Source organism: Molothrus aeneus, chromosome 9 (genome assembly GCF_037042795.1).
Source record: "Molothrus aeneus isolate 106 chromosome 9, BPBGC_Maene_1.0, whole genome shotgun sequence".
NCBI classification, from domain to species: domain Eukaryota; kingdom Metazoa; phylum Chordata; class Aves; order Passeriformes; family Icteridae; genus Molothrus; species Molothrus aeneus.
Genome location: NC_089654.1, coordinates 16,775,469 through 16,799,083, shown reverse-complemented (window position 1 = coordinate 16,799,083; position 23,615 = coordinate 16,775,469). Strand labels below are relative to the sequence as shown.

General features: G+C 38.3%; 1 protein-coding gene across 2 annotated transcripts in view; it reads right to left on the bottom strand.

The window, feature by feature from the left end:
* RPAP2 (RNA polymerase II associated protein 2) overlaps positions 1–23,556 on the bottom strand; it is a 33,094-nt gene extending 9,538 nt beyond the window's left edge. The window contains exons 1-11 of one of the 2 annotated variants that reach the window (XM_066556064.1): positions 23,499–23,556; positions 22,588–22,633; positions 21,717–21,831; positions 20,944–21,042; positions 19,827–19,892; positions 18,507–18,595; positions 16,735–16,770; positions 14,945–15,881; positions 14,544–14,638; positions 12,733–12,813; positions 6,560–6,628 (exon numbers count right to left, since the gene is read on the bottom strand). In XM_066556064.1, coding sequence (XP_066412161.1) covers positions 6,560–6,628; positions 12,733–12,813; positions 14,544–14,638; positions 14,945–15,881; positions 16,735–16,770; positions 18,507–18,595; positions 19,827–19,892; positions 20,944–21,042; positions 21,717–21,831; positions 22,588–22,633; positions 23,499–23,547 — 1,682 coding nt within the window. In that variant the 5' untranslated portion in view covers positions 23,548–23,556. The remainder of the gene's footprint in view (positions 1–6,559; positions 6,629–12,732; positions 12,814–14,543; positions 14,639–14,944; positions 15,882–16,734; positions 16,771–18,506; positions 18,596–19,826; positions 19,893–20,943; positions 21,043–21,716; positions 21,832–22,587; positions 22,634–23,498) is intronic. The other variant, XM_066556065.1, reaches the window with a different exon arrangement.
* Between the last annotated feature and the right edge of the window lie 59 nt (positions 23,557–23,615).

Below are 23,615 nucleotides of genomic sequence, written 5' to 3'. Positions count from 1 at the left end.
TAAGCATGTTTTCCCAGAAATAACAGCACACAGCAATTTTAAAAAACAAACAAACCAAAACCGAAAAACCCCAAAGCCTTTTCCTGCTTGTTTAATTTCCTAATCTACTACCGGCCTGATGATCTCCATTAAATCACTTTTCTACCCTAATCTCAATCTTACCAGCCCTACAGCAAAAGAGCACTGTTAACACTGATTTGTGAAAGTCCACTGAACTGAACACAGGCCTAAAACCAGCAGAATACGTGGTGAGGTTTGGAATGAATATGAAGAGCCAGATAAATCTCAACTATTCCTTAACTTTTTAAAAACCCTAGTAGCTCATCTCAGAAATACTGAGTTTTATGATGAATTAGATCTATTCAGTGTCCTCTTAAGATGTTTAGATGGACAGAGGGTGGATGAGAGAGCAAAATGTGCGTTTCTGTGGAACACAGGGTATAAGTGTGATATACATCAAAATGAAACATGCTCTAAAATGAAACAAGCCTCTAAACACCCAAGCATCTGCACTTTTAGCACCGATGCTGGTTTTGCACCTGTAGTATGCAATTACACATATAGACTTTGCAGTTTCTGCAATAAACTTCCATGTGCTGGTTGGTTATGGTTGCTACCAGCCAATTAAAGCACACTTTTCCTGGTGGGGAGGAATGGGAAGAGATCATGTACTGCTGCAGACATGATTGTTCTAGATTCTCTTTATTGTGCCAGGCAAAATTTTATGAAGATATGATTTTGTTTACTTACACAACATTCTAGTTAATTGACTGGCTGCAGTCTTCTTATCCCCAGTATTTATTTTAATTATACACGTGTAAAAAGAGCCACCTGCCCTGATGTTAAATGTACTGGCTTGGATTGTCTGTAAATTCTGAGAGCTTTATCATAGCCCACTGTCTAGAGAAACACTTATACATCATCTTTAGGTGATCTGCATTTCCTTCTTCCTTCCTGCCTCCCCAAAAGAAGCTTTTCTGTTTTCATATATATGAGAGGAAAACATTTCAGAAAATGCTGTACATTTTTGCCTTCACTGTTAGCATCTCACTTCAGAACTTAACTGCCAGACTGGATGAGTGCCACTGGGTGTCAGAATGGTTTTGTATCTCAAGAAGTAATGTGAGAAGTAATGAGAAGTACAAACTGCCTTTGCATTTGATTCCTGCAGTATCAGGACACAAAACCAGGTCTCCACCAGTGTACTGGCCACTATCAATTATCACATAAAAATAATTAGGCTCCTCTCTAAGTTAATCTTCTATCACCTTCAAATTTTCATGTGTCTGAGTAATTTTTAGTTTATTCCTCACCACTGTGGAATATTATAGCACCACTAATATTCTCCAATATAACATTATTGATATGAAAAATAAATTGCATCTATTTCCCCCCAAATGACATAGACAGCTGGATCCTTAGGTAGGGTGAAGCACATGATGTCAGTCTGAATGCCCACACATACAGCTGATGGGAACATGCAGATTTCTATCTCTTGGAGGGATTTCCAAGACACTTGGCAGGCAGCCATGCCCCTGCTGGGGGGGCACTGGGCAGCAGAGGTGGCAGGTGCAGAGCTGACAGCGTTCTGAGCCAGCCCTCCTGACTCCACACAGCGCGAGTCCAGGACACAGCGGGTGCCAAGGCTCCACTCCTGCTGATGAAGCCAAGCTCCGGCACTGTAAAGAGGAACTGATTATCCTGGACTCAGAGAGATTGTGCTGGGCACACATGAAAGTTACAGCACATCCAAATGCCCCATTTAGAAGGCTGCCTGTGAGAATACCAGCATGGAAAACACTGCAGCTGTATGGGCTGTGATGAAATTCAGTGTCACTTCCTGCAGAACATCACTGCAGCAACAGTGGGGGTTTTTTGCTCCAGGACAAACACCTTCTTGGAAACTGTTAAGGTTTCTTCTATTTTCTCCCTTATGAAAGGGGAAGTATTTAATTAATTTTAAAGTTGGCACTGAATAATATCCCAATTAACAACACTGAAATCCCTCATGTGTATGTTTCCTAAATAATACTGGAACATGCCAGAAAGAAATAAGATAATACTGATCATGTCCACAATATGCTAAAAAAGCAACTTCAAGTTTGCTTAGAAATTGCTGATAACTAAGGAAGCTTAATAGAAAAAACTGCTTAAAAAACTTAAGATCTGCTTAACAAAAAATCTATTTGAATTCACACATCAAATGACAGCCTAAAATTAAGAGAAAAAGGGAAGAAGATTTTTTTAATGCATTAAGACAAAGCTGCTTCTTCTCTATTTCACACAATAATATAACTCTACAGATAAACACGACACTATAACCACATTCAAATGCTTTTATAAAAACTCTTTGGATTCTTGGTCCTGCAAACTCAGCTCTGTTTCAGAATGGAAAACAATTCTATTTCTAGGTTAACGATGAATGATTTTTCTCAGCTGAAACCTGGAACCAAACTTCCATCATGCTATATAAAATATCATCCAGCTGACTTGTATGTGGTTTCTGTAGGAAAAAGAATCACTCTGCACGTCTGATTCATATCCTATATGTATTTGTAAATTAGATTCATACATTTCAAACATTCACACACTTTTAGATAAGAACAGAGTAGTGATATCAGAAACATCTAAATTCCTCTTAAAATGATTTAGAAATGTCAGTGCTGAGCAATAGATGTGCTCTCGTGTGCAGAGGAGTAAAAACACATACTTGAACCCAAGATTCTCCAGTTCCTGAACTGTTATCTCCAAGAGAGTAAACCTCTAGAGTACATCTCCACATGACACATTTATCTAAAGTGGCTGCACACATATAATGACTGCTTTTGTTTAGTGATCATGGTCATTTTGAGTTTGTTTAAATACTGCAGCCAAATGCTTATAAACTAATCCCAGACCATTTTGAAATGCTTCAAAGCTTTTAGCGGGGGAACCTCTTGCATAGGCTTTGCAGATGAAGCTGACCACAGTTCACTGGAACCAGCCAGCTCAGATAAGTAAGATGAAAGCAGACATTTCCTGAAAATATCTTGAAAGCTTTCCATTAGTCTGTGCCAGGGGTATACACTAAAAACAGAAAGTGCCCATGCTTGTATAGCAACCAATCCTCCCACTGCTTTCTCCATTCTTTCTTGAACTACTGTATTTATATCTATTTATCTGCTTCATTTGGTATCTTACAAAGTTCTTTGGCAGAAAAAAATGCATTCTAGCTTACAATAAATTATAAAGCAGCTATTATGAGAACAAAAAATTCTATATAACATACTAAACGATGTAACAGGAAGAAACCAAAATCAACCAATGCCAAAATTACTACAGATTACAAATAAGTAAAAAATTTGATGTACAGGTAATTTTTAAGAGTCACCCACTCCATGACAGGCATGAATACCACTGTTTGAACATAAAGCTCTGGCTGTCAAAGTGTACTCTAAGAAGGTCGATTCAGCATTGCTGAATGTGCCATATTCATAGGAGTGCCTCAGGCTAGATTTTCAATAAAGGCAGAGACTGGCTGTGTTCATATTTTATACAATAATTTGATTGAATAAAAACAACTGTTCCCTAGGAACATGAAATACTCCACTATTGAAATTGCCAACATTTTATACTTTGAGACATGTCACACTGTCCAGGCACTTTATTTCAATGAATGAGAAGCCCAGGTTTCTTTCAGCAGCTTTTCAAGGACATGCAGACCTAGAAGTGTGCCTAGGGTCTAATTTAAGCACCAAAATTAGGCATTAATGATATCCATCATGGTGTATCCTACAAAGAGTTAATATGCACACTCAAACAAAGAGAGGAGAGCATGATCATACCATATAACACACTAGAATTCGATACAGCCATAATGCTAACAGTTATTCTGTCCAGTACCTTACCACAAAAAGGGTTGGGGCACTCTGAAAGTGCTCTGTGAAGTTAAGAACACCAAGTCCTCAGCAAACTCTAGCCATATATGTTTGAGAAGGAAGTGGTGAGCCACAACACTGATGCACAAAATAGGGTGCAAGTGAAGTCCAACAGTTGCTACTTGAAACAAAACAACCGTGCCCCCTTTAATACAAAACAGAAAATACTTTAAGTCTTTGATTTTTTTGAGGTATACCTTTAAATTCATGCTCACTCTGCCTTCTTGCAATCCCTGCACCCTGGGATAGCTGTAGTATGGTGTGGCATCCACCTGGGAAGAACAAGCATTACCCCCTACCAGGGTGCTGCTTATGCAGCTTTACTGGTTAGTGTTAGCAGTAAAATGGTTGTGGAATCAACAGAAATATGACTGATATGTCATACTGATGTCTGAAACCAGGTCAAGACCTGCGAATAAATGTGAAAGTGTGGCTGAAGCTACTAAAGACCACCTCTTACTCAGGCCCCACACAACTCTATGATCTAAATAACAGTAGATGTGCTTAAAAGTGCGTAATGTCTCAGTACAACTAAGGGAGAAGACTTAAATAGGGTGCAATTCTTTTTATGAAAATTATTAGCAATATATGACAGGTTCCTTGGCAGACTGTAGGAAGTGAGAAAGGGCCTGGGTGAGAACCTGTGAGGGGCTGTCCACATCCTCAGTAGCCTTTCCCTGCACAGTCCTGGCTTCCACTAAGTTCTCAAGCTTGATTAGAATTTCCAAATAATTAAATGTTCTGCTTTAATCTTTCTGGAAATAAAGTAAGATGCATCATCTTATTAGAGGAATCTTAACACTCATTCTATCCCAGCTACATTCTTCCACATTCTCTCCTAAGAGGCAGCTGAGAGAAGTTATTAAAAATCTCAAGATCATGAGCTTGCAAAAACCTTACAATAAGCAGAAATCAGCAGCGGTTTTATTTATGATTTCACTAATATTATAAATAAAATTTACTCTTTTTAGTGATCAAATGTAATTAATTTCTTTAGGGATGGAACTTTAGTAAGCAGAAGTAAAAAGCGACTTGGTTCTCTGCTTATACTGACTGCCACCAGGACTGCCTACTACTTGCATAACATTTTAAAGCAGCTGTAAAACAATCATTACTTATGTAAACATTTACAGCTCATCATATGCAGAGACCAGCTACATATTTTAACTTCTGATCAAAAGGAGACACCATTTCCTTAGCTGTACAGAAACTACTTGAAAAATTCATAAGATCTGTTTCACAAATTACCAATTCAACCATAAGAATATATAGTAAAAATGACAAAAGATTTGTTCTTATAGTTGATAAAAAATTTATGCCAAGGCATTCAAGTAAAGTTACTTTCTGTGTTCTGATTTAATGAATCATTTGAGCGGTATCTGGCTGGGTGACACAGATGTAAGGCTCGCTGAAGCCTGCTCTAATGCCTGCTGGTACCATCTTCCTTGGGACAGCACAGCCAGAACAATGTGTCAGACTGAAGTAAGATCAAGGAAAATAAGTGCAGGGCTGGGCATGCCACGAGGCTGGCCCACAATACTTCCTGACCTGTGAATGGCTCTAAGTACCTCTCTGTCCTACAGGCTCCAGTGACCCAGGAAGCCCAAAAGAAGCAGCAGCAGCGGCGCAGTCATGAACAGACTCGGAAATAAAGATTTGTGCAATCTCGTAATTCAAGCTCAAGACATACAAAGATTGGTTGATGGTTTAACCCTAATGGAAGGCAGAGCCTGACACTGTGAAACCACCAGTGATTTCTTAAACATTTAACATTAGTTCACCTTTTAATACAAATTTGTGTGTGTTTAACACACGGCAAAGTTTGTGTCTTTAACTTCAGAAAAGTACATGAATTTGCAAAATACAAATTAAGGAACTCACTTGATGCATATGAGTAGGGCTTTTATAGATCGTGCTTCTGTGTAGGAGTTTACTGAAAGACACTGTAATACAATCAGGCTTCCCATTAGGGAAATCATTGTAAAGAATTTAATTCTACAGTAAGTAAAACGAAGCTAAGGAGGACTGTAGGCACTGTGGTACTTAACCAACAAAGCTAATCCTCATAAAAATAAAATACTGGGTTCTAGTATTCCTTGGGAGGAATTCTCCTGCTAAAACAGATGTCCCTTCTAAAAGAAGTGTGCTAGAATACTTATACCTATTTAGAAGCCCATATATCTTTATAGAAATAATTTGAGTTTAATTATAAAAGTGAAACCTTTTAAGAAATTAGAAGCAAAATGAGAAATGAAAAGCCTGACAGTTATGCCAAATCCAAATAATACAATATACATGTCATTTTGTCCTAATGTCAGAGAGCAGAAGAATGTATGTCAGCAGCAAGTGGAAGAGGATGAATTATACTCCTACTTCATCCTGCAGGGCCTCTTTAAAACGCCCGAAAGCTTAGCTCTTCTTTTTTCTTAACATAAATTTGTCTATTGATAACATTTGATGCAACGGTGAGAATTCTGTTTTGCCAAGAAAATTTTGTTCATTTTTATGAAAGAAATATTTCTGTTGATTCTACAGTTAGTTCCGTGAAATCTTTCTTTTCTTTTACCTGAAAATTATATCTTGTTCCAATAGGCTAATAAGACAGTTGCATATAAGAACATTTGACATTTAAGGGTACTTACACAGATAACAAAACAATAGCAATGAGAGTCCATTCAGGCATTTTGTGAATAATATTTCTGTTTGTTAACCTGAAAAATAATTTTTAAAAAGTCAGTACATTTAAAAATAAAAGTAAGCCGATTTTAACAGCTGAATTTTAAGTCTACCATGCATACACTGGGATATAAAGAAGCAATTACAGCTGTATCTGAGCAATTCACCAGCCCTTAAGCTTCTGTCATCCTCTAATGGAGGAATTGCAGAATTGTCAATGTCCCCTTTTTTTAATATGAAAGTGGGATGGGAAGACTGAAAAAAGAAACAGAAGCTGTTTCTTTTAAATTGCTCACAAACAGTCCTGGCTGCTGTGAGGGCCCAGCTCTCACTCAAACCCCTGGGAAATTCTCCAGAACTGACAAGAGTTTCTGAAAAGATGGACCTTCTTAAACTTAGTTTCCCTCCTGTTGGCTTCAGATCCAGATTTGCTGAAAAGCTGATGTGGACACAGACTGAATTTTATAAGGTGGCAGTGACAATTCTCTGATGAGTCTTGTTTTTAAAATGGAAATCCAGAATTCTAACTTATGCAATGGGAGCCAGACCAAATATAAGAGCCATATAAATATAAATGAAGTGTGAATAAAGAACCACATAGGTATTCAAGTAAAGTGCTGCTGCACTGGATACCAGCTGACTCCTTTGGCTGAACTGCCTAAAAAACTGGATCTGCTTTAAATCAAGTACTAATCTGTGTTAAAACAATTCATCTGTGAATTGCTGTCTCAATTTAGGCATGACTCTTGGTATTCAAAACAAGCAATTTCATGGAAAAGTCACAGTCAAAAATGAAGCTGTGGGTTAGGGTGGCACTCAAAAGAGCCAGCAGAATTATTTGTTTTCAGAAATATGGAACCATCCAACAGATCAGCTGAGGGGCAAGTCCCTCCCTATGTTTGCTTCCTTCTTGCTTTCAGTTTCCCTTCCACGACCTTGTACAAATTCAGATCCAGCATGAAGATACCCTGTCATACCCACTCCTACAGGCACTGGGGAGGATGGTTCATTTCCAGCAAGCTCCTATCTGGCAACAAATTCAAATCCAGAGTTTTCTTCCTCAGTAAGATTACTTAAAAAAAATTACTTTGGGCAAGTATATAGTTAACTAAAAAAACAAAAAAAAGACTAAAATTTGAGAAAGCAGAACTATTTGTAGCTGTCATTGTTAAAATTCAAATTCTAGTAAGTAATTCCCTAAAATTATATTCAAAATGGTCATTAAAATGTAGTTATCAGTAAGATCATTTATAGTATGGGTCTGCATTCCTCTATTTCAGAAAGATACTAAAAATTAATAAAATAAATTTGTAATGAGCAAAGCAATATTATCCCACTTTTATCCTCAATTCTTCAAGTCTTCAAACCAAAATACGATATTGAAGCAATAATTACTCAAGTAGAGTCTCAACAATCTGAGTTTTGTTCAATTATGAAAGGAAAAACAGCATCTTGCTCTACATACAAAGGAATTGTCACCAGAACCAAGAGTTCTGGCAAATACTGTTTGTATTTGTTATTAAAAGGTTCATTTTAGCAATTATTATTTGAAATAGCTAATGGATTCAGCTGGCAACAAAGTTTATACCTGGTAAACTGTTACATTTTTCTGGCTACAGAATAAGAGGCAAAACAAAGGCTGAACATCTTGACTCAACACTGATGACAGTGATAAACACTACCAAGAAATGCCTGATGGAATCATCTTGACAGGCAATTCATATGTAACATTCCAGTTAATCTGTTATCATGAGACATAATGAAAGAGACAGCTCCAAGCCACCTGGGGAAACTCTGTCAAATAGAGAAAGCAGCTTTATTTCAATGCTTTACAAGGAGTTATTATTGATTAGAGCACAGGAAGGTGTCATTCTTGTACACAAACTGAGAGATGCAGTTATTTGTGTCAATTAACTCTTATTCAATGTTAGTATTGATTGGCAAGGTCTGAACACTAGTCATTGCCATCAATATGCTATTTCTGAAGGAGGTAGTCAAAAGACACAGATAAGCAGCAGGACACAGCAGTATGGATCTGCTGATGTACTGCAGTCACTGCACTGCATGAACAGTCAGGCTTCTGCAACTGAGTAACCTCTCAGTACAGCACCTGTCCTAAAGCACTTGTGCAGCTGGAAAAAATAACATTTCAGAGAGATCAGAGTAAAGCAAGCAACCTACAGGTGTGAAGCCTTAAATAATAAGGAGCAGTGGAAGGGCAGTCACTTTCAAACAAGCTCTGTGTCAACACCAAGGCCTCTGAAGAGCAAAGCTTTCTGAAAACAGGGAACTGCAGGGCCTCTGTAGAAATGGTTCATTAATTCTTTGTCTTGCCTCTAGCCAAAACTGTTACTTCAGAACAATCCATGAAAGAGGTCACTAGATTTCTGTCCTAAAAATATAATGTGGAAATGTTGAAACTGTACAAAACTTTGTGTGTGTGACTTTAGTTTTGCAGTGAAATCTTTTCTGTTAAAGAGTTTGGCCAAATTCTTCCTCACCTACCTAGAGAAAGAAAACAATATGCAACTTCTCAAAATGGAATGTGCCCACTTTCTTGGCCTGTGTAGGGCAGAATACACAAGCTAGGAAAGCTGGAAGATCCCAAATAGCTGTGTGGGTTGCTCAGTTGCTGGTTTGTGGGTCTTGTGGTTCCCTCCAGCAGGACACGCTGTGGCCACCCAGCAGGACCACGTGGTTTTCACACTGTGAGGGAGCCTGACTGAGCACCTGGATCCAAGGGGCAGAAACTTCCAGGATAAAGGACTAAAGAGTAAGATGCATAAAAATTCCATCTCAAATGACCTCCTCATAACTGACTAACAAGGGAACTCCAATAGGGAAATTGTAGGCATCCAGAGCAAATAAGAACAGTAAACCCAGCATCTTTGCAAATGCAGTAGCCTCTGCTTCCTACATCCAGATTTCCAGGTAGGGGCATATATAGCTGCAGTTCAAGGATCTGTCCTTCTGTAAATCTGCAAACTGACTTCATGGCATTAGGATGCAAAGCTGTGACTTTAGGGGATCTCAGCTAGCTGTATTTTTTCCAAAACTTGCATGAAGATGAGTGACTTTAACTAACCCAGGGCAGCAGAGGCAAATACTGAAGCATATATTGTCTTTCTTGAGGTTTCAAATAGACCAATTTAACCATAAAAGGCAGCTTTTCTACCTCCTGGAAAACAGCAACATATTTACATACTGTAATATCATTTAGTTTGATGACAACCAGCAAAAATAAGTTACCATTTAACCTTAGGCTTCTTTTGAGAGAAGTCTAATTACTTGAGAAAACATCATTAACATCCTGATACTCCCCTACTTCCACGCAGAACTTCATCTACGACCAAGTACCACTGATTGACTTGAAACTCAGAACTTAAAATTCCACTTAACAAGGGGAATAGGTAAAATAGGTATAAATAAGTGTATATACCAGATAACATATATTCAGGATACATACTTAAAAGCTAAAAGACTGTCTTGGACACATGATAAAATCAAGTTGTAACAAGAAGTCTTGAACACATCTCACATCTGATTCATTGGTAGAGTTCAATGTCAACGATAAGCTCCATAATGGGAATTAAAATACTTGCAACCATAAAATACAGATGGAATCCTATTTTCAAAATGAAGTATCATGCCTTAAAAAAACCCAACCACACATTCAAAATTATTTATCCTCCATTTATATATAAGAAGCTAATTTTCTCTGGATCTTTTAACAAAGTGCCCTTACACACTCTGGAGAATTATTTGACATCTCAGTTTTCGTAACAAAAGCTTACAGGCACTGAGGGACTTTGTTTGGGAAGAGCTCTAACCATTCTAAAATGTCTCTTGAGATCTCTCTAGTGTGTTTCTTAGCAGTGGTGATTGAATAAATGCTGCCCAAAGGAGGCTGAACTGCAAGTGTTCCTTTAAAAACCAATGGAGCTGAAAATCGTTGTTGCTTAGTTCATCACATGCTATTTTACCCTTCTTCAGCTAAGCTCTACTACAGCCATGTGATTTACCTACTACCCTTTTTGGCAAGCTCTTCAGCCTGAAATATCTTCAGTACAAAAAGCAGGAAAGAGCACCAGCATTTATCAGTGCTCCTCCATTGTCATTAAGCATTTGAACCACATTAACAAAGTAACATTTGAATTTCTATACCTTGTAATTACAAATACCATTTAAAATTTATCCCACGTCTCCCTGCCAAAGCATTCAATCCAAAACTTAAGAGACTACTAATATTAAATAAACTTAAACCTACATACCAAATCAGAGATTCAAGTCTATGCCTTCATCTTAATATCCATGAGCTAGCTCTTGTGTACTAACAATCAGTAATGCAAGACAGAAAAAGGGCCCAAAGGTTTTTATTTATTCTTCCCTATTTCCTGTATTTTTGTATTATTTTGCTATCAGCGACAACAAAACTCCATTTAATTTGAGATATATATGAAGGCTTTTAAAATTCTTGTATAGCACTCACAAATGTCTTTAACCACCCCCCACCCAGAATCCTGCATTTCTAAGCAGCTGATCTGGAATCTTCACAGTAAGAGAACCCCAAGAAGTTGCTACCATCACCTTCAACTTACTTCCTAATAAAAATGATACAAAAAATAAACTCACCAAGTGTTATCTAAGAGATCAAAACAGATTAGAGGAGACTTTTAAATTATGATGACCTACTGTTGCATGAACTAGGAACTGGGTTAAAGACCAAATAAATTTGATTTGCTTCTATTCTGTAAACCCACAAGTGTGTGTGCATATACATACATATACATATATGTGTTTTAGAAGTCTATTTTGGTTTCAAGTCTCATTTGCTATAAACCACTGAAAACTTTATATTCATGCCCCATTGTCTCCGAATAGCATTAGTAATTTAAAATAGAAGCTCTGTTTTTGAGAACCTCCAGGCCTTCTTAGATAATCAATCATTAAAAAGTAGTTTGAAAGACAACAAAATTGTAGTTTCTCTACTTTTATCAATCCACAAGCTAAAGTGACTATTAAGCATTTTTAACTGCAAAGCAATAAAACTGTTTTAAGACACAAAGATCTTACTCAAACAATAGCTATCTAGCTATCTACACTATATGCAAAAACATTTTCACTGGTTTCAGTGGTGTTGTTAAAAGAAAAGGCGAGTCAGAACTTAAAAGACTGCAATCACAGAAACAAATTCAAATAGTATCAATGTCTTTATTTAAAAGAGATCATGCACAGATGAGATGCACAGTTACCAGAAAGGAAGAGAGAATCTTCCACAGTAAGAAATCTTGCGGAGAGACATCTGTGTTTTAGTGGTGTCCTTCCAGACACGGGGTAAATCGTAAGAAATTGGGTAGAGCTGGGTTTCTATTCACCAAAGCCCAGACTCCTTGTGGCAAATGCTACATGAATGAGTTTTGGAAAATATACATGTAAACCTCATACAGGCTGAGGATGTGCGAGGGACATTTCAAGAGTGACAATGAACACACAGTTAGCAACTGCTATTGCTCTTTTTCTGACAATACTTGGGGGTGAAGGACACAGTCTAGGTCCAGGCTATGAGAGTTATCTCCCAAAGAAAACCTAAGAATGTTCAGAGAAGTTACCATTCTGTTTTCCCTCCTTTATCTCATTGTTTCCAAATACTGTCTTTAGTCCTACTGACTGACCTGTGGTGATGAAAAGTGCCCACTAGATCTTCTTCCCGTTGAAATCAGGAAAAGACAGATCCAACTGACTCTAGAAGTTACTCGTAAAAATTATTAATCAGATTTAAGCCATTTAGCCCAGCTGCAAGGAGCTAGAGCAAAAGAAAAGGACAGATCTCAGAAACTCACGCTTAATAGGAGGTGACGAGGTAGCAGAACCTTTAAAAGACTCACCAGCATCCTCCAGAGACCACTGGCCTAGTTTTTAAAAATCTACAAATACTCCTGGTGACCTAGCCACTGTCAGGAGCAGGGAAAGGGCTGACTTGTTAGTCCACAGGGAACGTGACATTACCTACATGAACACGCAGCAAGAGAAGGGGAGATCTGCAATAGGGCCCTCCTCTCTGTGCCCAAATCACAAATCATTCAACCGCATGTTTAATTCATCTATTTATAAAAATCTCCAAGTAAAGACCAATACTCACCGGAAAGTTTTGACAAGATTTTTTAGCTCCGTGTAAACATCACCTGAAGCAATCTGAAGAGGGCCCAAAACTGCAGATAATCTAGAAGGCAAAAGACACCAGTCAATATACATTTTCCTCTCTTTCTCATTTCTTCTGAAGTAGGATTTCCACCAAAGCTTATCAAGGTTAGCAAAAAGGAAAAGAGATTGACTTCTGTGCAGCAGATCAGGCCTATAGTTTTCATTTCAGCTCTCTCTGTGCACTGGTTGGGCCAACATCTTCACAACCACTTGTTTTTAAAAATCTCTAGTTCTGTGTGAATGTGGAGATTTAAATATAATTCTACATACATACATACTAGTTTCACCTTTCAGTTCTGAAAAAGTATTTTTACAAGTATGAGGATTAGGACTACAGGCCTTATACATTTTTTGAAGGTTTAGATTTACTTGGCTGAAAAATAAAATTACAAAAGGAAGCTGCATGTCTAAATGGGGTATTCACACATAATATACCTGCTAACCTCAGACTCACACAGATGCAACAGAAATGTCCACTGTGAGCTTGGCAGATGAAATCTAGATGATAGTTACCAGAAAATTTCAAAAGAAAGGAAAAGACAGGTTTCCTCCTCACTTATCCGTGCATAAAAAGGATAGACCACACAAACTGCACATACTCTTTAACTAGTTGTCAGGATTCCCAAATGATGGAAATAAAATCTTTTGTTTTTTACATTTAGGATTAAACTTTTGCCTCTATTTACTTGTTAAATAATTACAATTCTTTTGTATTTGAATATCCAGTGATTTGCATTTATATGCACATAACACTTACTGCATCAGTATTCTGGAAGACTGCATATTTTACAAAAACTGAACACAGGGTTCTTATGATGCTGGGCATATTCATTGCTTTATCACAATGAAAATTATCTCTTGATTGTAACAGAACAACTGCATCAGCTCAGGAAATTTAAAACAATCGACATTTACAGACAAGACACTTGGGGGATGGTTTGATTCCATGTTTGTGGCCTATCCACCCATGATGCAGGTAGAGAAAAACAGAAAGGATTTTCCTTTTATTTTGGCAGGGATGGCGGGGGGGGGGGGGGGGGTGGTTGTAAGGCTTTAAGTTAAAAAAAAGGCTTCTGTAAAACCTAGTTTGGCCAGGTAACACAAACTACAATGACAGAAAAGTAAATACCCCTACCTAAAACAGAATCATGACCTTCAAACACTCATCTATCTGCACTGCCTTGACAATGAGAATATTTTCAAGGTTCTCCCAACTTTGACAGATTCATAATTCTAACAGCTACATCAGAAATGCCTTAATCTCTTTTGTGTGACTCCAAAGCCCTTTTATGTACGTGAAGAAGATCTGATGTTTGCAAATTTTAAAATCCAATTGTGAGGGCCTTTAGTGGTTGTAGCTAGGGACATACTGATACCAGCCATCCAAACACGCATTAGAAACTCTCTCTTTGTATGACCTATCTTAAACAATTACAAGGATTTGTTTACAAGTAACAGTATGCTTAATGTACAAGACAAATATTTGAACTCTTCTCAATCAATTTCAAGTTTTTCAGTCTAAACTTAAGCAGTTGGTACCTACAGACTGTGCAAACTGGCACTTACAACTGGACTACAGCTGACTTGCAGAAATAAGTAAGTCCTTTAGGGCAATAATGGGCTTAAGTTATGACTAGGGCCACCTAGAAAGAGCCAGGCCCATCCTTGGATGTGTTTGTTATTTAAAACAATGATGAACAAGTACCAACTTCAGACTGACGTCAATTCACCAAAGTAAAAGGTACTTACGCTTTTCTCAGTTTTTCAAGGACAATTCGCTTCCTAATCTGCATTTGTGCATTTGAATCAACAAGTGGGAAGGTGAGATCTTCCTGTTGATCATCCTGTATTAGACAAGAAACTTTAACAGCTATAACCTAGTGTTTAACTGAAGTCAGTACATAAAAAATGTCATAATCAATAAATATTTAAACATTAAATAACTTTTATCTCTGAAAAAAAAACCCAAACTCCTTTTTAATGGGCAGACACTTGCATAATCTGATGCAACCACAGTATGCAGCTAATGGAATTTTCTCTTTCTCCATGAGAGATACTTATCCACTCATGACAACAGAAACAAAGTACTAATTCTTTGAAGGTCTATTCAGGCTTCATACAGCCTCCACATTGTTACAGCAGACACTTACGCTGTCTTTGCTGGGATGTTCCCCTTCCTGCGCTTGTGTCGCTGCCTCCTCAGCCAAGACGCACCTTCCTTTATAGAACTCTTTTACTCGGAGTTCTAGGAGCTCTGTTTCTTCTTTTAACTTTTCATAACTAGGCACAGGCTTAACTATTCCACTTGAGCCTGTGAAAGGTAAAGAGTAGTTCAAACTGTTTTCAGGCTCCCCTACAGCAACAGTGCTGAGATCATCAGGTGTATCTAAGTCATCCTCATCAAGTTCTTCAGTCTCCTGGCTGACAGATGCTATGCACTCTGATGAGCACAAAGAAGTATAGTTTGGGCCATAGAGAAATTTTAAAGTTTCCTCAGTTCTCCACTCCATAAGTGTTTGCCTAAGTACTTCTAGTAAACTGCCTTTGGAATTAACTGGATGCCTCAGTTCAGGGTTTTTATGTTCTATTGACTTAGCTAATGTTTTTTTAAGATGTTCTGCTCCTCTTTTGCTCACACCTAGAAAAACTATCTGTGATCCATACGTATTTTCAAAGATTTCTGAAGCACTCGATTTTCCAGAAGCAGTATTGTCTGAAGGTGGTGCAGTTACTTCATTATGAACAGAGCAAGTGTGTCTTTCTTCCTGAGTGTCTAATTTACAATGAGAGAGTTGTTCAGTGGCTTCTACCACATCTGCATCTTCAGTTTCAGGGCTGGCATGGACTTTCTGAGCAGGCTTCTTTTTGAGGATGCTTTTTCTGTGCAATTGCTGTGCAAAATTGGCTGAACTTGACTGACTTCCTGGTAGGACAGAGGAAATAAATTCTTGTTCAGTATCAGTACTGCTGTCACTGGCTGTGTCATGAGAATGAGATTCACATGGATCTGAAGATATCCTAGGATTTTCAATATCAGATGCTTTAATTACTTCATCACGTAGTTTCACCTCTTCTCCAGACTGTCCACTACAAAAGAAAACACAAATCATCAGTGAAATAAGAAATGGCTTTTATCTGCAATAGCTTCTATTCTCATGAAAGAATGATAAACAAAGCATTTCCCCCCTTATAGCAGAAGTGTAACTTTTTGCTTTAAGAATCATGTGCTCTTCTAAAAGCCCTCTTGAACTCTAAGAGTTGTACTATTCTACAATCAAAATGATAAGCATAGAGACTATTTAGAGAAGTGAGTTCTCAGCTGATTATTGGTAGTTAGAAAAGAACAGTATAAACAAGACATTATTAAAGACAGAACAATGTCAGACTTAGCATCATGAATAGTGCAATTTTAAAATGAAGACAGGCATGTTAACACATGTGGGAATATAGTACCCTTAAATCAGGGGGACAGCTGAGCTGTTTCAGCATATATAAGTTTGCCACCTAATGGCAACACGTTGCTAAAGAAAACAAACAGAAAGTCAATGCACAGCGAGGTACAGCGAGATGACAGAGTAGCGTGATTTCATTTTGGCTCATATAGACCTTTTAGATTAAGAAGTACAGAAGCTTTCATCACATATAATTGGCATAATTTTCTTTATAAAGAATAGATGGCATGAAATATTCAAAGTACAAACAGTGTATTTGTTTCAGATTTCAACAGGCTCAATTAAGACACACAATCCAAGAGCAGCTGTACACTAAATCATACAGATCAAATATGCTGGGTTAGAATCACAAAGGAAAAAAACCTTTGCATAGGTTCTAGTAAGGTCTTTTTTATAACACAACAAATCAAAGATTCCCTTTGCATCTGCTATGATGCTAAATTTCTAGCTATAAGTGCATCTAACAACAAAAAAATTGTTCAGTGTACCTCTGTCCCTCCTTCAGCAGCTCTATGTCGGGTGGTCTGGAAAAAGAAAACAGAATGAACATTTTCCTGCTAAATCTATTCTCTTGAAATACACACGAATACAAAAACAGTTAAGTTTGGAAGGCATATCTGAGGATATTCTAGTCCAACACCCTCTGTTCAAAGCAGATCACCCTTTGGTCTCTTCTTCAAACAAGAGAACATGCCAAGATCCTCATAGATCATAAGGTTCCTATAGTAAAGACAATTCTGGGCTAATTATAGGAAAATGTTCCAATTAATGTAAAAATATGAATATTCAATATATTTTTACTTATTTTAAATTTTACTTTGTTAAAAATTAGGCTGTCAAGTTATATATTTTTTAAAGAAAACGGTTTTCAAAGGTTTCTAGAAACTAAAAATATTACTAAATAAATTCTGACGAGTTTCTTTCCAAAGCCCTATTGCAATTAATCTACTTCAGTTATGAGGCAGCATGACAGTCCTATTCCTCTTATCCAATACCAAATGTTAAAAATCTAATGTATCTTATGACTGAAAGAAAACCTTTTAAACAGACACTAAATGCAAGTCAGTGTTCTAACACCTTTCAGTATATAAAAGACCCTGCAGGAAAGCTGCACCACTCATATCAATAAACTGAATTTGGAAACTAAAGGTGATAACATAGAGTGATTTAAATTATTAGCTCCATATAATTCTTCTTTGGAGTTTTAAGTGGAGGTTGTAGTCTTTTCTGCCATGTCAGTGTGTACACATGTATGTGGTTGTGCAAAGAGCTGTAGCTAGCCAAGAACTATCTGGGAGTTTGCTGGTTTGTTTTTTTGCAAATACCGCCTCCCCACCACCAACCCAGAATAATTAACTATGTCAGGCATAAAAGAACTGTACTTTTTTGATGTGAAGAATAAAGGGAGATTTTAGAAACACTTTTCGTGACAACAGCAAAACATTACCTAAAAAGCACTGGTAAACTTTAACATTTAACGAAGAGTCTAGTTTTACCTACTAGAACACCTCAGATCTGATGAGGCTGCTCTAAAGCTCTTCTCTCATTGATCATATATTTCATATGACACATATAACTCCAGCTGGTTTCTTTTGTTGAAAGCCAGGGACTATGAAAAGTAGCATCTTGGAGAATGAAAGCTGAGTAAATTTACTGAACAGTCTCTATGCCAGTCTTTGTTGTTCAACAGTGACACCCATTGGCTCCACTGATTATTTGCAAGCCTGTGTTTCCTAAGATGGGAACATGGACTGAATACACTGTTCCAAAATGTGTATTGCAGGAAGAACAAGACATGGGCAATCAGAACTTAAGACTGGATAAAAAATCTCTTCATGTTATAGACTGCTTCAGGTGCAAGCATTCACTGTCTAAGCTTAAGATGAATGCCAAGTGCTGTGCTATAATTAGAAAATCTCTTGTAACAGAGTAAGATTATTCCAACCTGTTTGTAAAAATTCAATCCCAGTCAGTCCATTTTAAATAGGAGTTAACTATTATTTCTGACTAGTCAGCCCTCTAAACTAACATGGTCACGTCTGCTAAGCAGATGAGAGTAGTACTGAACCATGCCAATTTCTGTAATCCATACAGCTACAACACTTCTAAAACAAACACCATGCTAAACTAACATGTTAACATCAGCTACCTCTGCTTCAGCCAAATCATTTTGATGTGCTGCAGCCCTTAATTACCACTGCAGATGCACAGAGAAATAATATTCTCAAAAGGTGCAATGAATGTGTAAGATTATACTTACTTTTCTTCTTCTCTCATCCACACTGGACTTTTGGAAATTTGAGCTTCAAAATATTTAGATGCTCTATAGCAAAAGTTGCTGCAAAAGCACTGGCAACAAGAGAAAGCAAGAAAACACCACTAAGGCCAACTTTAATACATAGAAAGGTGCAACAGTAATTTCTTTTAATGCCTGTAAAATTAAGTACCAATACATGTTTCTTTTCAAGCCTATGGCCAGGTTTTCAGTTCACCTGAGAAATCCAATGAATCAAATAGGTCTATCCCATTCCACATAAGCCACAGTTAGCTACTTCTTTCTTCCCCATTTTTCTGCTTTCTGCAGTTTTATTACACAGTGAGAAGCAAACCAGTGTTGGATCCTATATAACAATAATTTTAAAAAGCCCCAACAAACCAAACTCTTCAAAGAGGAACCCATAACCCAATATGCTGTTCATACAGTTTGAAAAACATACAATCCAATTCAGATGTCTAATAATGAAAATTTTTGTTAGGAACAGAACCTGCTATTTTGCAATACTTAGAACACCTAAAAATCTGCAGCATCTTTGAAAAACAGATTTGCGAACTTGCATCACAAGGGAAGAACACAAAACATCGAACTTCTTGTTGGAGTCTTGCCCGATTGCTTATGAAAGCAATTCCTAAAGTTTTGTGTACCCCAGAGTTTTTAATCAGAGGAAAGGAATGCATACTAGTGACACTGAAGAAATTTGTTCTGTAACTGGAAACATTTATGTTATAATTTAGTGTCTACGTGCCTGTAGGTGACTGTGTATCCTGTGAAATGGCAAAGATGACTTTTATGCAACTATGTGTGAATCTGCTTCCAGAAAGAAACATTTTGTCAAGAGTTAGGTTTTATGTTGAAAAGTCCTCAAAAAAGAAACCCAAATGTTCCCCAAAAAAGAACATTAAGGGATATGTAAGATGTAACTTGTACTACACTACTGCAAACTTCAGTGATTGAAAAGGATTTGCACTTTGACCCTGCTAAAGCTCACTGACTATGCTGGAGCAAAATAAAAAACACTTCTTCACAAATGCCTTTAACAGATCAGCTGTGCCACATTCAAACACCTATCCAAGTAAAACTTTTCATCTTATGTTTAAACTTAGAAAACCATGTATTTTGTCTCACTAAAGATATAATCTAGGAAGTGAAATGCACAAAAAACTTCCACAGTTTGTGAAAATTATTTTCATAAGAACCAAACATATTTGCCTCTGAATCAAGCCACTGTAAGAATGCTGTTACAAAATGCATTTCTGATGTTGCCACCATTAACACATTCTAGAAATACACTTATTACCATACCTTTCTTTCAGTGATATCATAAACTCTGTTCGTTTTTGTTGAAATTCTGTACTTCTGCTTTGGCACCTAAAATAATATAGTTTCATCAGCAAGACTGTCAGTTCCATCATGAGTACAGAGAAAACATCGTTCTTAATTCACATATTTGGGTATGTGCAATATATTCTATTTAACTGAACTGTATACTACAACCACCTTTAATCTCAATTCTTCTGATGTTGCACCTTCTCAGATGTAAGAATGGCACTTTAATCATATACATCTCATTAATCAGTAAAAGGCAGCTCCACAGCTATAAGAAAACCAGTGCTGAACATAAAACAAGGGAGCTGCCATGGCAGAAGCTTTCCTCATGTGTAAGGGCTGAGCAATTAGGTCAGCAACAGGTCCTTCCTTAATCCAGATCTATTTATATGCATGTGAGACTGAACTGTGAGACCCCCACAACCACCCAGACAAACCCAGAGGAACTTATGCAAACTGTAACAGTTTTGAAATTAACATCTAAGCAAATAGATGAAGTCCAAAACAGTAAATTGTTTTGCACATGAGTTGAATGTTTTCAGATAAGCACATGTGGCACTGGTATTACATCACAGGTTATCTAACTGACCTCTGAGTTCTGCTTAAGCTCTCACACATCACACCCAAAGAGGGGTGACTTTCATATTAGCACAGTTGACATACATTTTCATAGCAGATACACATGCATTTACATAATAATATCCCTGCATTGTATTGTTTTTTCATTTCAATCTTTCTCATAGACATCTGTTGCTGCACTGACAGAAGAACAAGATTTCCAAGTTTTTCCATTCACAAAGGAAGGCCATGAAGCCACGACTCGTTCATCTTTATCCCTGTCAGAACAGACACACGCATTGTGATTCTGATCATACAGTAACTGATTCTGTCATACAAGAACTGCTGTCTACTCATCAAATTTCACCTTTCACTTCAGAAGGATTATACTGAAATGGAATTATTTAATGCCTGGCTCCTTACTTGACAGTAATCTGTGCTTAATAGTCTAAGTTTAAAATTAAAAAGAAAATGCAAGAGAATAAAAATTGTGAAAAGATTCCTTTGATAACAGCATTAAGGAAAAGCAACTTACGTTTTCCAGCTTATTGTGACATAGAGGATAACCACACAGTTTGATGATAGACCTCTCATCAACAACGTCTTTATAGTGAGATGGAGTAATACATTTTCCCTAAAATGACAAGAAAATAGTTCAACCACAGATACGGGAAAACTTGCCAGTTTTGTACTCAAAACATCTCTTAAGCATATAAATATCTAAAATTTTGTAACAGTTATCCATTAAATTTAATAAACAACATTGAGAACCTACACAGTAGAAAAGGTAAAAGGGCAAAGAGAGAAGGAAAACAGACCTGGGCATTTCTTTTTTACATATACAAAAAACCTGCAGAGTTTTGCCTCTAGAGTGGCACTTATTTCTGTAATTTTCCTCTATTTACATGTTTTGTACCCCTATTAATCAGCCTATTTACAACCTTAACAAGAATAATCATTATACCATTCCAGCAAAACTCTGCTGCCATGTAACTGTGGTGCTTTATAGAGACTTTGTGTCAATTTACTGATGGTATGATGTGAACCTAAATTTTTCAAGTTCATCTATCAGTCCAGAACCACAGAGGTATAAAGAAAGGCTGTGAGAAAAGAGTGAGGATTCATTAATGTACACAGTCCTGCATGTTTTCACTGCAGAACCCTTAAAAATATGGAAACTGTTACCAGAGCTGGTAAAAGAGGGAATCAATGGTTTGGCTATTTTAAACTGCAGCAAATTGTTCCAAAAACTTTTTTTAAAAGTACCACACAATGATACAAAACAGTATAAAAACTTGCAACACCTACACAATTTAGAAGGAACTCTTCAGTAATGTCCTCTTCCAGGAGCTGCTCAACAATAGACAATGCTTTTTTCTCACATTCAATCTTGTGTCTCAGTGCAGCCTCCAGAGCTGCTTTCCTGTAACAGAACAGACACTGAATGATACAGAAGGCAGATTTCCATAAACAATTTTCTAATCGTATTTTTATCTTTTTTTCTGAAATACAGCTTATATTTTTCTGTATCATACCATGTTGGCCAAACAGGCAACAAGTAACTGGACTAGTAATTCTGCTACAACTACAAAGGGTTACATATTTTATATTGGTTTGCTTTATTTGCTGGCCAAGAAAAGTACTGACTCTTACTATATTGCAATACACTCCCCAAACTTTCTTGCAAGAGGGAAATCCAGAACCGGCTGGACAAAGAACCTGGGACAATTTATGGAGTGTTGTCAGGAAAATAGGAACTGGGTAAGACATGAAGAATGGGAAGAAAAAAAGAACTAGGACATGACTGTGAGGTTACAAAGTAAAGGTAGGAATAAAATGAACAAATGCCTCCTCCTGAGTGTTTTTTGATGTAAATAATTATAAATAGCAAGTATGTAAAGAAGTTAAGACAGCAAAAAGCAAGCACTGCAGACTAAAGAAATACAATTTTGGATGTTCGATTACAAACTTTTAGTATATGACACAATGCTCAGATGCGCATGCTGTTAGAAGTTATGCAGCATCACTCCAAACGTGTCCTACATGATGTTGATGCCGGTGATTTACTGAAGTTGATCGTGGTACTCTGAAAAAGCAAAGCCTCTGCAGCACAGAGACTGCAATTTCAAAGTGAGGCAAAAGAATACAAACACCACATACTGTTTCTCAGAAATTATACCTTTGGGCAGCATCTTCATTTTTCTGAGCAGCTGAATGCTTATTTCCTAGAAATCAAATATACAAGTTAGCGTACTTTCTTAACAGTGGAAGATGTTGGAACCTGAAAAATATTAAAGACTCTAAACTGTAAGCACAACCAATATAATTTCTTAGTAATTATTATTGCTTTTGATGGCTGTGATTTCAGTAAGCTGGTATGCAGCAACCAGTTAGATACACTTTTTAAAGTGCGAAAACAGACAGGCCCAACTCGTATCATACTCTCATTCACCATGTTTTGCATACAAAAAAAAGGGAAAAAATTCTGACAACAATTTTGTGCCCGCCACACCCCCCGTGTCTCTTTACCCAGCTGGTAAAGCCCAGTTTTACCCCGGCCGTCCCCACAGCTGCCCCACCGCAGGGCTTTGCTCCGGGCCGGCTCCAACGCCGGCACCTGACACGGAGCCGCTATTGCCGCTCTCGGAGGCGCCCAGGACGGCGCCCTGACCCAGCTCCCGAGGCGGGTGTTCCGGGCAGCCGCTCCGCCACGACAAGGGCAACAGCAGGGGAGATACGGCGCTGTTACCCTGGAAAGGACGCAGCGCTCTAGGCAGGACTCAGCGCTCGGACCGCTCAGCTGCACGGCCGCCGTCACAGCCTGGCCCTGCCGCTCAGAGCGGGCTGGGGCGGGCCGGCCCTTCAGGGCCTGAGGGGACGAAGGGTCCCGGCCTCGCCTCGTCCGGCCCGTCCTCACCACGGCCCCGTACCCGGCCCGGCACAGGCCCACAGAGCCGAGCGCGGCCGGCCCGCCGCTCCCCTCGGCATGGCGGCTTGGGCGAGTCCGCCGCTGTGCCGGTCTGGGGCACAGGGAGAGCCCAAAGGGCCAGGCGGGGGGAGCGGGGGCTGCCGCGCGATCCCGGCGCCCACCTGCGCGCCGCCGGCGGGGCTTGCCCGTCCCGGCCGCCATCATCGCCATCAGCGCCGCTCCGCCCGCCGACCTCTCACCCGGGGCGGAGCCGGGAGAGGCGGCAGCGCGGAGCTGAG